Below are 13,736 nucleotides of genomic sequence, written 5' to 3' on the forward strand. Positions count from 1 at the left end.
TCTCTGTAACTGTAAAGTACATAGTAGTACAGAAAGAATTTTTCAGATTGTCTAAAGTGCAAAAAGCAGGCAGAACACAAACTGAACATCTTCCCAAGTTCCATTACTGGAGATTTTTGAGTCCTTGCATGTTCAGCAATACAATTAGTACAGATTAATACTTAACAGCTTCTCTAGCTGCAGTGCAAATGAAGACACTCCCTGCCCCAAAGGGATTGAAGGATAGATTTCCACAATTATAGTGCCTACAGGTACAGATTTGAAAATCTGGCCTAGTTCCCTAGGACTCAAACCCAGTATATCTGTAAAAAAACTGAACAAGGATACGAGTTTTTGAAAACTATTCTAGTTTTGACCTTTTTGGGGTATGTGTCCATGTCCCCCACCCCCTATTTCCTGGATATGTTTTTTTTTTCTAATTTTTTCACACAATAACATGCTCAAAAGAGGGTTTAACATAGTGAACACTGCAGGTTAGCAAATCAGAATGGTATAATACATTATGAATAGAGTGAGGGGGAATATAATGAATGAAATTGGAAAGCCAAATAGAGAATGCAGACTGATGCTGTCAAACTGAACACGACAGCCTTCTGCAAGAGGGAGGCTGACTATGCCCATATCAGAAGAGTTATGCAAGACTCTAAAGGCAAGATTTTAAAGGGAAGACACACCAATACATCCCCTTTGTATTTTTAGTTACTTCAGTAATGGCATTATGACTATTTTATTACAACAAAATGGCCTAAAATTACCAAGTCACAGTGGTAGGATCTAGCTTTGGCCTTTTAAAGAGGTGCACAATGCTGAAGGAGCAGGGATTCAGAAAGCTGTCTATAAAAATAATAATTAAAAAAAAGGTTAGTTTCAGTTTGGCAAGGGTTATCACAGGATCCCAAAATCCTTCTCAAAAGCTAACAAAGTACTGTGGGAGGAGAGGTGGATAAAAAAGGATGTTGAGTCTTGGCAAATCCATCCTCATATCACTTTTCAACAGTGTTCACACAACATCTGCATACAATAAAGAAAGCTTCCATCCATCATCAACTGCTGCTAAAAGCTGACAGTATGACATGACAGGTGATGGGCATTCACTACCTTAGAAGATTTTTGGAAGATCTTTTCACTTGTTGCTTTAACTGCACTGAAATCGACTGGAAGTTACTCAAATTCACCTGCTTAAGTGGAGGAAGAAGAAACTCCCTTAGGAGTTAATGTAAAAACTTTACAAGTCCTAAACCAAATCCACTTAAACACGTCAACAGTCTCCTGGACTGGGCTTGAATTGCTATCTCTTTGGGAAGATTCCTTTCAGTCAAAAAAGAATTCATCCCAGCAACACTGATTTACTAAGAATAAACTGCATTTAAGGCATCTTATGTGGCAGTGCAAAAGTCTCAAAGCAGAAAAAAGCCCAATAAGTTGTTCCCAAAGGAAAACAAGAGCATTCTTTCCAATCACATGATAGCTTTTCTACTTCCTGGACATCTTCTGTTCAATTTAAATTGTCTTTTATCTACTTTTTGTAGTTGCTGGGAAGAAACAGCATCTAATATACATCTGTAAAACTAGGAAAAAAACCCTGATTACCTTGTTTGGTGGAAGATGGAATTTGTGTGGGATCAGAACAAACTTCAGCAAAGTTAGAACAAAAAAAGAGCAAAATGTAAAAGTAAACTGTAAAAATCTCAAACCCAGCCTTCATTTTTATGTTTTTGCTACTATTGTTCCTAACATGGCCAACATTTAACTTTTTCAGAGGGATAAATACCCTTTGGCAATAAGTGACACTGTGAATTTGATTCATAGAGAAATGATCACTATTTAAATTTACTCAAAAGTGTGACGATGATGATGATATTTTTTTTTTCATTTTATTTGGCTAACACAACAGAGCAGTTATTCACCAACTCGTACCTTGATGAAGCAGAAGGATAACCAAGCTAGATGGGAAAGTTCTGTTATGATCAAGACTCAGGTTTCAAGTGTGTGATATGGATGAAGCAAGTCTTTCTTCTTATCATTCTTCTAGGAACAGCTGTTGCTGAAAGAGCTCCAAATTATGTTTCAGAATTGGAAAAATCGTTTAGTCATGCTCTTTGAGCACCATCAGTGTACCATTTATGTTCAGTATGCAGAGTTAAATCTGCTTCAAGGTCTTTTCCAAGAGATGCCATTACAATAGTACTTGAGGAAAAATAAGACAGTGGATAAGAAAAACTTCTGCATTTACAGGTAGACCATTCTTGTATCAACCCATTACTTGGTAAAATGAATAAGTAAATAATGTAGAAATTTCTAATTTTAATTCTTTCAACTACTTGAAGTTTTCTGTAAATTGTGCACCATTTAATGAGATTTTGTAAAAGGACATACCCGGAAGATTTGCCCTATGCTACACTTTGAAAAGTACCAAGATGTTACTCAACAACAGAGCAGTCCATCAAATTTCACTGCCCTAACATATTTGCAAAAAAAATTAGAGCTTTTGAAAATTGCAGACAGGTGTTCTCATTAAAATTACTGTCTGAATATGCCTACAACATGTGCAGGGACATTCCTTTCTATACAGGTGTTTAGATCACTATATCACACCCACAGTATCCCTTGCCCTCTCTCCACAACTCTAATCCATGAGACAACTGCAAAAAAAACCACTAAAATGTGTCAAAATTAATTCTACTGATCATTGAGTAATGAACTTTTCTGATTTTTTTTCTAATTTGTTTTTCCACGTTAACATCATGTTCATAACCAAGTTCATGTTTGAGCACTTTAACTACCAACTGTGCCTTCTATCCTGCTCCCTTATTTTTCTGATTATTGGAGTTTTCTTGTGCTGCTTTGTCAGTTCACCATCAGGTAAATACAAATTCCTTTAGAGGTGCAAGCTCTTGAAAACTTCACAATAGTGTTCACCAACATGTATGATATAATTTATTTCCCATAACTATTACCTAATACTTTAGCTGAATTGACATACCACACAGTAGCTATGCTACATCAATGGAAAGTCAGGAACCTGCACCATATTTAGTTACATCTGGGACTCAAGGGATGGGATATTTTAAAGAAGCAGCCAAGAACAGTAGCTCCAAAATAAACATCTGTGAAAGAACTAACCCTGCACACTTCAAAGTCATGAGAAAGATTCTTATCAGCTTCACTGTGTGTTAGATTGGTTTGTTATTCAGGCCCACTGTCTGTTTTGATCCCTTTTGCTCTGTTCCTCCTCTCTGCTCAGCACCCTGCTACCTCCTCCATGGAACAGCAGGCAGAACACGATGACTTGAAAAGCCAAACAACAGGAGGAGAAAGTTTGCAAAGTAAAACTTATCAGCAGCTACAAGGTTCAGAAATCAGCCATTTTTCCAAAGAGTCCCCAGAAATGCAAAAATCAAACATCTTAGTCTAAAGAATGCTCTGACCCCAGAGTTATGTTACGAGTACGAGCAGGTACACTCCTGAAAATCCTGAGTGTATGGCAGTGGAAAGCCATAACTCAGAAGAGTTTTATTTCCTTGCTTTAACCTCAGGAAAAAAAAAAGACACTTTATTGAACTTTAAAATAAAATAAAAGAAGGCAATGTTTCCAACATTTTATGAAGAGAATGCTTTCTAGAGTATTAGGGATATAGGATGCAGCAAGACAGCTACCACAACAGAATACAAACCCCTAGAAAGACTTTAGCAACGTTATTTCAAAATCTAGTTATCAGAACCTCGAACTTTGAAAAGCAGTATTTACTGTCCCTAAATAAAACTCATGTATTAGGCAGTATCCAAATATTATTAAAAAGCTGCATTTTGTTTCAGTTACTCAAGTTCCATTCCTGAATGTTATTTATTGACCAGCTAGTGACAGAAGAGTTAAAATATAATTATGAGAAAACTTTCAATTTTTTTAATATAGTTAAAAACATGTATAATAACTGATATAAGCAAATGTCTATTTGCATATACATGCTACTTCACTAATATAATATTGATTATACTGTGCATATGAACAAAATTATAGCTATAAGCCATTCTTTCAGGGCTAGAGACCAGCTTTACAGGTCATTAGCTGATAGATTTGCCTTCCAAATTTTAAATGCCAAAGGCCAGTCTAATCAAGTTGAAATGTCTCTACAGAGTCCTAAGATTTGGTTACCTAAGCCAGGCACACATCACAGCAGTGTCTGCTTGCAGCAAATCCCTCTCCCATCTCATCCTGCTTTGCACCACCTCACAGAGAGATCTTGGAAGTCCTTGATTAGCTAAAGTTAATGCCAAGTCTTTAATTAGACATAATCCAAGCCTTCAAAGGGCAATGTCAGTCAACCAGTGTCCTTGGCCTGCCAGCAGCAGAGCGTGTTCCCCAAGTGCCCAGACCAGGCTGCCAGTGAGTCCCTTCCAGCCCTGTCAGTAACCAGGTGAACAGCACAGATGCTGGATTCCCCTAATGCAAATACCTTATGCTTAAATATGTAGCATTATTTTAGGATCAAGACTCTAAGAATCAGTTTCCTGCATGGCCAAATATCCCTGGTTTATGACACTGGGCAGGAGTACCAGTCAAAAACAAGAGGTTTACTCTGCTATTCTTATTTGTTACCTGAGCAGCAGCAGAAGTCAATGTATAAGATCACTCAGAGAGCTGCAATGACTCAATCAATAATGCTGGAAAACAAACCACAGAACATAAAAGCCTACTAGAAACAACCTAATACAAAACACAAACACTGACACCATGAGTGAACAGAGATTCGTCCAGCACAAGTCTGAAAATGGCTTTACTTTGTTTCGACACCTCTGCCTGCTGGGGCACATTTATCACTGAAAGCAACTTCTCCTGAAGCATTGCTCATTTAATTTGCAGTCGCTACCTGCAGCACCTTCCTTCCTCTCCTACACCACACCAGAGTCATTCTGGGAGTTTGGTATCACTGGAACACTGCAATTACTAGCTATTCCCATATATTACAGTCACATCACCTATATAATGCATAATGAGAGGCACAGAAAAGTTAAAATAGCTCTTAATAATTATTATGGCATGGTGATTCCCCAACAGAGATCCAGGCCTTTCTTCCATGCCTACATTTAACAATTTCAGCAGGAATAGTCCCTACAGGAAAAAAAACCCAAAAAACAAAAAACTACTAGACAAAGTTTATTGTAATGTCATAACTATCTAATTTTTAAAAGACATACAGATAAAGCTACCCAGATAAAGTTAGTCTAAAAATGATTGTATCAAACAGAACTACATCTGCCCTGAGGGCACAGCTTTAGGGTATCAGCTTTTACATCAGCACAGTTGCAGCAGCACACAAGCCAAGTAAAAACCCAGATCCAAGGACAAGGTCAGGAAACAGGCTCCCATGAAGGAATGGGCAGAAACAGAACCTGCAGTCATGTCACTGATGCCAATCTGTTAACTGTGTTTGGGAGTTTCTCAGGGATATTTGTTTGTAGATAATTCAGTATCTCCAAATAATGGAGTCTGGTGGATATTTATATAATATCCTGCTTACAGAAATCTATATTTCCCTTTTCCTCACATACACACTCTCTTTTGAAATAGGTGTTTTAAAGTTTTTACACCAGAATAAATGTAACAGATATTGAATAACAACGAGTAAAAGTTTCTTAGTGTATGTGAGATGAATATTAGCAGGTCATGTGGATGCAAAAATCATAAATTTGACAAGTTTTAGTCTGTTCAGAATGCATGGAGGATGTAGCATCAGATATTTCAAACTGGACACTATTTGCACTTGTGTTATTTTCCTGCACACAAGAGCAGGGAATAATCATAGGACCATTTAAGTTGGAAAAGACAACTTGAAGAGAGAGCTCAACCATTAATCAACTAAACCTAGCTATTGTTCTTATCACTGGTATGGAATTATTGTATTTATTGCTTCTGCAGCAAATAACTATTTCACCTACTGTTTCAAAAGCTTCAGAGCTTTTGCAATTAAAGAACCGTGTCAAAGTAGAAAATCTTTCTTTCTAAATGCAGTTTGGGGCTGCAAATACTGTGCACCTTTATCTTGTATCACAAATACATGATCATTCAATTAGCTTGCTTGACTTACCAAGCCATCTTAATCAGGATGTGTAGCTTTGAACAGAGGGGGAGGCTTGAGCTGATATGACACCTCCCAAAACAAAGTTCTCTTGCATACTATAGCAATATATAGCTCTCATATACTAATTACTTACACTAAGTATAAAAAGCCGAAATCAGGTACACATTTATATTGACTCTACAAAATAATATCCCTTCTAGATTCAAGCTTGTTCTAAAGCAACGGGACTCTTATCTGAACAAAATATCTTTTTAAAAACTTCTACTTGAATGTCTTTTCCCAAATAAGCAGCATTTCACAAATGACATTCACAAAAGCTATTGGGCAGATTTTCAGCTTGGTAGAGCAGCACAGCATTAGAGAATTCAATAGACCTTTAGCCATTCCAACCAATTAAGAAACTATAATCAGCATTTCAAAAGATATGCACAGGCACCTCAGGCACATCTCCCACCTAAAGGAACCAGGGCTCTTCTTTTTTTTTTTTTTTTTAAACAGGTAACATGTTACACTGTAAAATATTCTCTCTCTCTCTCTCTCTCTCTCTCTCTCTCTCTCTCTATATATATATATATATATAATCTCTTCACACACAGAGGCCACTACAATTGCAAAAATTCAAAATGATATCTTACCAAGACTGAACTCCAGCTTTGGCTCATTTGCAATTCTCTGAATACCTTTAAATATTAAGGAAAAAAGAAATTAGAAATAATTTGATTTCCATGTCTTACCTTTTAATACATAGTAAAGCTTTCATATGTCTCTACCTACCTGCCATTGCCACTGAAGTAATATATTATGTTACAAACTTACAGTGAAAGAGAACTTTGCATGAAATATTTGCCTGAAAAAAAAAAGACTACTTTTGAAGACTTCTCTTTTTAACAGAAACTTTCTGTTGCTGGGAAGGGAAACTAATTAAAAAAAACCCAGCCCTTCATGGATGGATACTTGTAAGATCTTCAATCACAATAACTAAGTATATACTGTTGGGAAAATATTAAATATAACAAATAATTTTTAAGTAGGTATGTCATCACATTAAAAACCAAAACCCATGTTGTGTGAAAGTATGTAAATCAGGTTATTATAGTAAAATATAACCACTTTATTGACCTACAAACAAACTGTAAAGCAACAAAACCAACTTCTCTTTGTTAGAAAATAAGCACACTAATTCCTTTCCTAATATACCAAGAACAAAACCAACATTCTAATCCATTGTGAAATAATGTTCTGTTGCATCTTTTACTGCAAAGGACAATATTTTCTTCTTGTCCTAGAATAAAGGAGTGACCAACAGAGCTGCAGCAAGAGAAAAGGGAGGGAAGAAGGGAAGGAAGGGTAAATAACACTGAGTTGTTCACCTGCTGCAGAAAGTAATTGGACCACAACTACAGTTTCAATGAAGCTTGTAGAAATTAAACTGTCTCTTGTTGACGTTTATGTGTTGTCTCCAGTGAATAGTATTAAGTATTTGTCAGTATTGAAGAAATTGGTCAGGTGAGAAGGACCAAATTGGTATATGAACTGGAACAAGATTTTTATTTATAAAAAAACCCCACACAATCACAAAAACAAACCACAAAGAAGTAAAGCCCCAAATTTATAACTGTGTTTGCTCCATGCAAACTTGATGTTTCTGAATAAGTGTAGCTTCACACTGTTCTCATTACTGTAGCTAATCATTCGCATCTGTGCCAGAAAATTTACAGCTGCAGAGCTTAGAAAGGTCAGAAAAAAAATAACAAAAAAGATTTATATTTTTTTTCAAATGAAGTTACAGCAAATTTCTGGGTTGAATTCTCCCACTAGCATATTACCTGAAACAGCTTTAGGAATATGCTGGATATAGAGTTGATTAAGTGACTGGGCAACTGAAATACAGTCTCTAGACCCCTGTGCACTAAATACAACTCAACATATGGCTACTTGCATTCAAATCCCCTGAGTGCTTTTATATCACAAAGAACAAATCTGTGATACTAATTTAAGTATCACTAAAACTTTATACATTTATCAAAGTTATCAAACTACATTTTAAACAGTAGTCCATATGTTCATGTAGGACATAAAAGAGGAAAAAAATATTTCTAAGTCTCATGAAGAAAACAGGTTCGAGAGGAAAAGCCAGAAGCATAGTAACCACACATTCATTCCCCTGAAGGTTATCTGCATAACCCAAAATATATCAGGTAAAAGCATTTAAAGACAATTCTCATCAGTTTACGTCCTCTACAACTGCACTTTGACAAGCAAGAAGTTAAACAGCACTACATGCCCTGCTTGCGACACAGTCTGTGCCACTACAGAGACTGGGCCATTTCTATTGTAGCACTCAACAGAATGAGCACACACACTTACTCGTGAACTGGGGCTCTCCTAGGCTGTCTACTTGGGATGGAGGGAGAAACTGCCGTGCTTCATCTGCTGACCTCTCCTCTTTGATTTCCATGATCAACCTCCGGAGCTGCTGAATTTTATGCCGCAAACCTTCCGAGTTTGCCTCTCCCAGTGCCACAGCCCAAGACTCACAATCCGGCTTCGAGGCAGCTTCGAGGTACAGATCCGGCTCTCCACTCTGAAACTCTGCACTCAGAAAACATAAGCAAAGGATTCAAAGGGGGGATCATGAAAATATTGATGTCACACGCAACTGAAACCACCACCACACATACATTTCTTTCCATGGTCACAGAACAACACACTCCCATCCATCTTTTGAGTCAAACTCCAACTCCTTCAGACTTGGTGCAGTACTAAACCTATCCACAGAGTGGTTCCAAAAGCAATTAATTCCAAAAGCTAAACAGGGTGGCAGAATCAAACCAAAACGGGAAATCCTTTTTCAGCACAGCAGCCTAGCAGGCAGTCTCAGAGCTGCTAACTTGAAAAAGAATTTGATTTAGCAGGGGCAGCAGACGCAGTTCTAACAGAGAGTGGGATTCACCAGAATGAATGTGTCCACCATTTCTTCTATTAGAGATTTTCACTATGCTCAGCCTTTCATTCATCCTTGTCAGAATACAGATCACTAACACATGCAGATAATTTAGCAGGACATAACTCCTCTGTGAAGACTCAACAGGTTGTATGTGGGAGCTTCTGACCTCCTTACTGTGCACGTGTCATTTACCATTCTGCCTGAAGCCTAATTGTTGAATAATCAAATTTTCTAAGAACAAAAGAAGAAAGGGGGGGAAGCTGAAGCTCCCAAGGAATCCAGGTAAGTAGCAAGGGTTGGTCATTTGATTAAGATTAGCACAAGAAGAAAAAACACCTCTTAGGCATTTAAAATTCTGTGGTACAGCAGGCTTCACGGAGTCACAAATTCATTGTGACATTTACTGCAACACACACTGAGAAGAGCAAACTGCAAAAGAAAGAAAAATCAATGCTTCTTTAAAAGAAGTTACCAGTTAATTTAGAAACATAAAACTCTATAAAACACCTGTGCTATGGCATTAATAAGGATTGAAGTATTTGGTCGGACACCAAAATCATACTGACCTAAATAAGCTATATATCATACTACTGGGTGAAAAAGAACACTTAAATGTTTTCATACCTAGTTCAAAAATGCAAACAACATAGAAAAGTTCTTTTCAATACAATGTGAACTTAAATTCCTTTTGCTAACTTGTGTATCTAACCTTGGGCACTTGCACACATGTTATTCTAGACCTGTTTGCACTTCATAAACTGAGCATCTGCCAGTTACAATTAACTCTGCTTTTATTGTTACGGAGGGAACAGAAGATGAAACCTCAAGTCTGGAAGCCTCTTAAAACTGTACACAAATTCCCGTGGAGGTGGGATAAGTTTGGTTTTTTTTCTGGGCTGGATCTATGGAAATGTAACTGTGGTTGCAGATGCTGTTAAAAATGCTGGATAACATTTCATACAGCAGTTGGACTATAGATTTCATGAAGAAAGATGGGAAGGAAGAGCGGAAAGTGGGGGAACATATTTTTGGCTTCAGGGGCAATTGAAAAAGCTAAAAGGGATTCAAACTCTTGCCTCTAGTCCTGGTTCAGTCAGAAAAATAAGGTATTCAATTCTTGAGAGAAGAACATTCAAAATGTGAGGGAGATGCAAATGTTCATCAGGTCCTTTCTTACACAAAGTCCATACTTGAGTGACCAAACCGGAACAAGCTGAGCTTTACTGCTTGTCAAAGATGCACAGAGACATAGTGTGATCTGGTACTGCATCTGAGCCATGAGGGCAGTGACCTTCAAAAAGCTCCTAATTAAAAAAGCTGATAACTTTGCTCCTGCTCTGGTAAGATCTGCAGCAGCAGAGGAGTCTACTCCCTTCTGTCACTGACATCAGTGATCCAAAAGTTTTTTTATTTCATAGTATTTTGGAGCTACCAGTGGGAAAAAATGAAAGGAAAGTCATGTAATCAAACAGGATCAAGACCAAAATTAACTAGCATTCTAATTAAAAATAAACAAAAACAAAACTAACACCTGATTCTACCACTCAGCCTTTAAAAGCACAGACAATTTTAATAAAAGCAGTTTAGATATCCAAGATTCCTTAGTGAAGGAAGGACTGTCAGAGAAATAAGCCAATACTTAACAATCAAAATACAAATACATCGAGGTGTTCTTTTCATTTTGGCTCTTTATCTTTAAATGTAAATAGGAACAGTGATCTTGCCTTGAAATATCCTACCACTAGCTAGATAAAAAAACATCTGCTTTGGGAGGAAATCAATGTTTTGCAATTGAAATCATGCTATTTATATTTACCTCTTAGCTGTGAAAATCAGACTGCCAAGCACAAAAGGCATACTGAATCACCATTAATATGCATGCAACCAGAAATGGATAGTGAAATGCAGTAGGAGTGGGCATAATTCACTGTATTCTGATCAAACAGGTGCCAGTTTTGAGATGTGGAAATTCATTCTAAACTATCACTTCAAAACACTACAGTCTGCTATATTTAGATCTTTGGAGTACTCTGACAGATAAGTTAAATTCTGAAAAGCATATGAAAATGCCTGAAAAATACTCACCACTGCAAATGTGAAAAGTTTCATTCTGCAGATCCAAGAGTAGGTGAATTATCTATTTCCCCTACTGTTTCAAAGCATGTAATCACAGAATGGTTTAGGTTGGAAGGGACCTTAAACATCATCTAGTTCCAATCCCTTGCCATAGGCAGGGACACCTCCCACTAGACCAGAGCCCCATTCCAACCTGGCCTTGACAACTTCCAGGGAATGGGCCAGCCACAGCTTCTCTGGGCAACCTGTGCCAGTGTCTCACCACCCTCACAGTAATAATTTTCTTCCTAATATCTAATCTCAACCTGCCCTCTTTCAGTTTAAAGCCACTATCCCTTGTCCTATCAGTACATGCCCTTGTAAAAAGTCCCTCTCCACCTCTCTTGTAGATCCCCCATTAGGTACTGAATGAACAGTTTATGTACAAAAAGTTGACATGCCAGAAGAACCACAACGTGAAAAAAGCACACTGGCAAAAAAGCCTGTTGCAATAAAGGAGCACACAGGTTTATTTATATAATAAAGATCATCACCTCTTTTCTCTCTGTTGTTGGCTATTATTTTACATCAGCTGCATACAGTAAGCCCTAACAAGCTCAGACACTTAATTCCAAGTTTCAGTAGGGAGGCAAAACTTAGCTGATATGAATCTTTCCGAAATTAATGGACCCACAAATGTAAGCAAGGCCTCAAATGAATGGTAGACATATCAGAAGAATTATAACTAAATAAAGAATAACTAACTAAACAATTATTACTACACGGTTAATTAATTATATTAAATTGTTGATATTTCAATAAATACTAGATATATTAAAACATAAAAATATAATTAATGAAAATAAATGCAGTAGTATTTCATAGGTGGACAAAAGCACTTTATACTTTACAATTAAGAAGTTACTGCAGAAAATACAGGTACACAACCTCCAGAAAGTTAAACACAATGGTTTTCTTTGCAAAACAAGCATTGAACTTACTAGTCCTAAATTCAAAGGAAAATTAGATATCATTCTATATTTATCTCTTTTTTGTCTTGAACTGAAGCTCTGCTTAGCTGGGCAGGAGTGCTGCTTTACAGTGACATTATGGAAAGCTAATGTGGTCCAATGGCTTTACTGCTTCAGGCACCCTCTGCAGTGGGGACACCTTGCAAGCAGGTGCTTAGCAGCCCCTCCAGCAGCTTGTCCACCTTGCTGCCCCCTCCTTATTTCATTATCAGAAACTCAGCTGGAGGCAAGACCTGAAGAAGCAGTGAAAAGCAAATGTATCTGCTCACAGAACTTTTTCTGATCAGGACTCTGTTCACAAACAGTTCTTTTACTGAAGTGTGATCTCAACAAGACTTTCTCCCACAGAAGTCAGCATGGAAAGTTATGGTCCCACAGGACTTCCCAGCAGCTCAAACAAAGAATTCAAGGCCCCCGCTCAAACAGGACTGCTGTCAAATAAGGGAATAGCACAAAGAGCAGCTTACATCCCCAGTGGCACTGGAAAGCTTTTTCTACTCTAACCCAAGTGCCTAAAATCAAAAATGTATTTTCATGCTAGTTCCATCATCCACAGATAACTTTTCCTTCTTCCAATTATTTCATAACAAAACCTAAATTTTCCAAGTTTTTCAATTTAACAATATCAATTGCCCCTTTTGTTCTAAGTACTTTGACATTACAGTTGTTTTAAAAATGAAAACAAATTTCTTGTTAAAAATATCTCAATGATGTACCTCCTAATTTTTAAAATGTACTTTATTGTAACTTTAATCACAATCTCTTAGACAGAAACCAAGGCTTCAGTGAATTCAGAAATAATGGAGTCACCAAAAAAAGTTTAGGCAGTTATTGGAGCTGACTCTTATCTTTCAAAAGACTGCAATTTAATGGAAAAGCTTTCAAAATAAAAACATAATAAAACAAAACAAACAATTCCGCAGGGTAGGGGGAAAACACTTTGGTTTTACAGTTTTTTCACTGATTAATCTTCATTTTTTCTTTAAAAGTTTTTATTGGTTTATTTTACTAAACATACAAAAGTGACAGGAAGATTGGTACTCTCTGGTTTGCTTTATTTTCCTTCATGAGAGTTATAAGCATAACATCATGTTGAACCAAGCAAAAAAAGAAGTTACTGAGATTATTTAAATAAAAAAAAAAACATACAAAGCCCATGGTCAATGTCCAGGATGACAGCCTGGACTTTTCTAGAAGTGCACTACTTTTCCTCTTATGCCAATATGCAAAGTAAGAGAGTTCAGAAAGGTTAAAGGTTGTCTGTCTCTTCACACACACCAGCAAAAAAGTAATTCTCACTTGCTAGCTCAGCAGAGGAAAATGGTTAAGAATATCAGTGAGTCACTGGCACTCTAAAATATAAAGCACCATCAGAGCTAACCACCATATGCTGTAACAAAAGTAGAATGGAAGCTTTGATACGTAAATTATATCCGCAGGATATTTCTAATACAGACATCAGAGGCTTTTAATTCACAAAGCCGTCTGAATTCTATATGCTGATGCATTTCATGTTCAAATTAGTGGTGATGAAATCATCCCATGGTTACTCATGATGCTATGTTAATCTTCCTTTGGAAGTTAAATTTTCAATCAAAGATAAAGAATTTAATTAAAATTTTT

At 36.9% G+C, this 13,736-nt stretch overlaps 1 protein-coding gene across 4 annotated transcripts in view; it reads right to left on the minus strand.

Annotated features, from left to right (window-relative positions):
- Positions 1-13,736, minus strand: part of INPP4B (inositol polyphosphate-4-phosphatase type II B) — a 278,616-nt gene that overhangs the window by 191,483 nt on the left and 73,397 nt on the right. For all 4 annotated transcript variants that reach the window (XM_051768103.1, XM_051768104.1, XM_051768105.1 and 1 more), the window contains exons 4-5: positions 8,448-8,672; positions 6,716-6,760 (exon numbers count right to left, since the gene is read on the minus strand). In XM_051768103.1, the coding sequence (XP_051624063.1) occupies positions 6,716-6,760; positions 8,448-8,672 (270 nt within the window). The remainder of the gene's footprint in view (positions 1-6,715; positions 6,761-8,447; positions 8,673-13,736) is intronic.

The sequence above is a fragment of the Manacus candei genome, unplaced genomic scaffold (assembly GCF_025592945.1).
Source record: "Manacus candei isolate 608988 ecotype Guabito, Panama unplaced genomic scaffold, ASM2559294v1 h1tg000092l, whole genome shotgun sequence".
Taxonomy (NCBI): Eukaryota; Metazoa; Chordata; class Aves; order Passeriformes; family Pipridae; genus Manacus; species Manacus candei.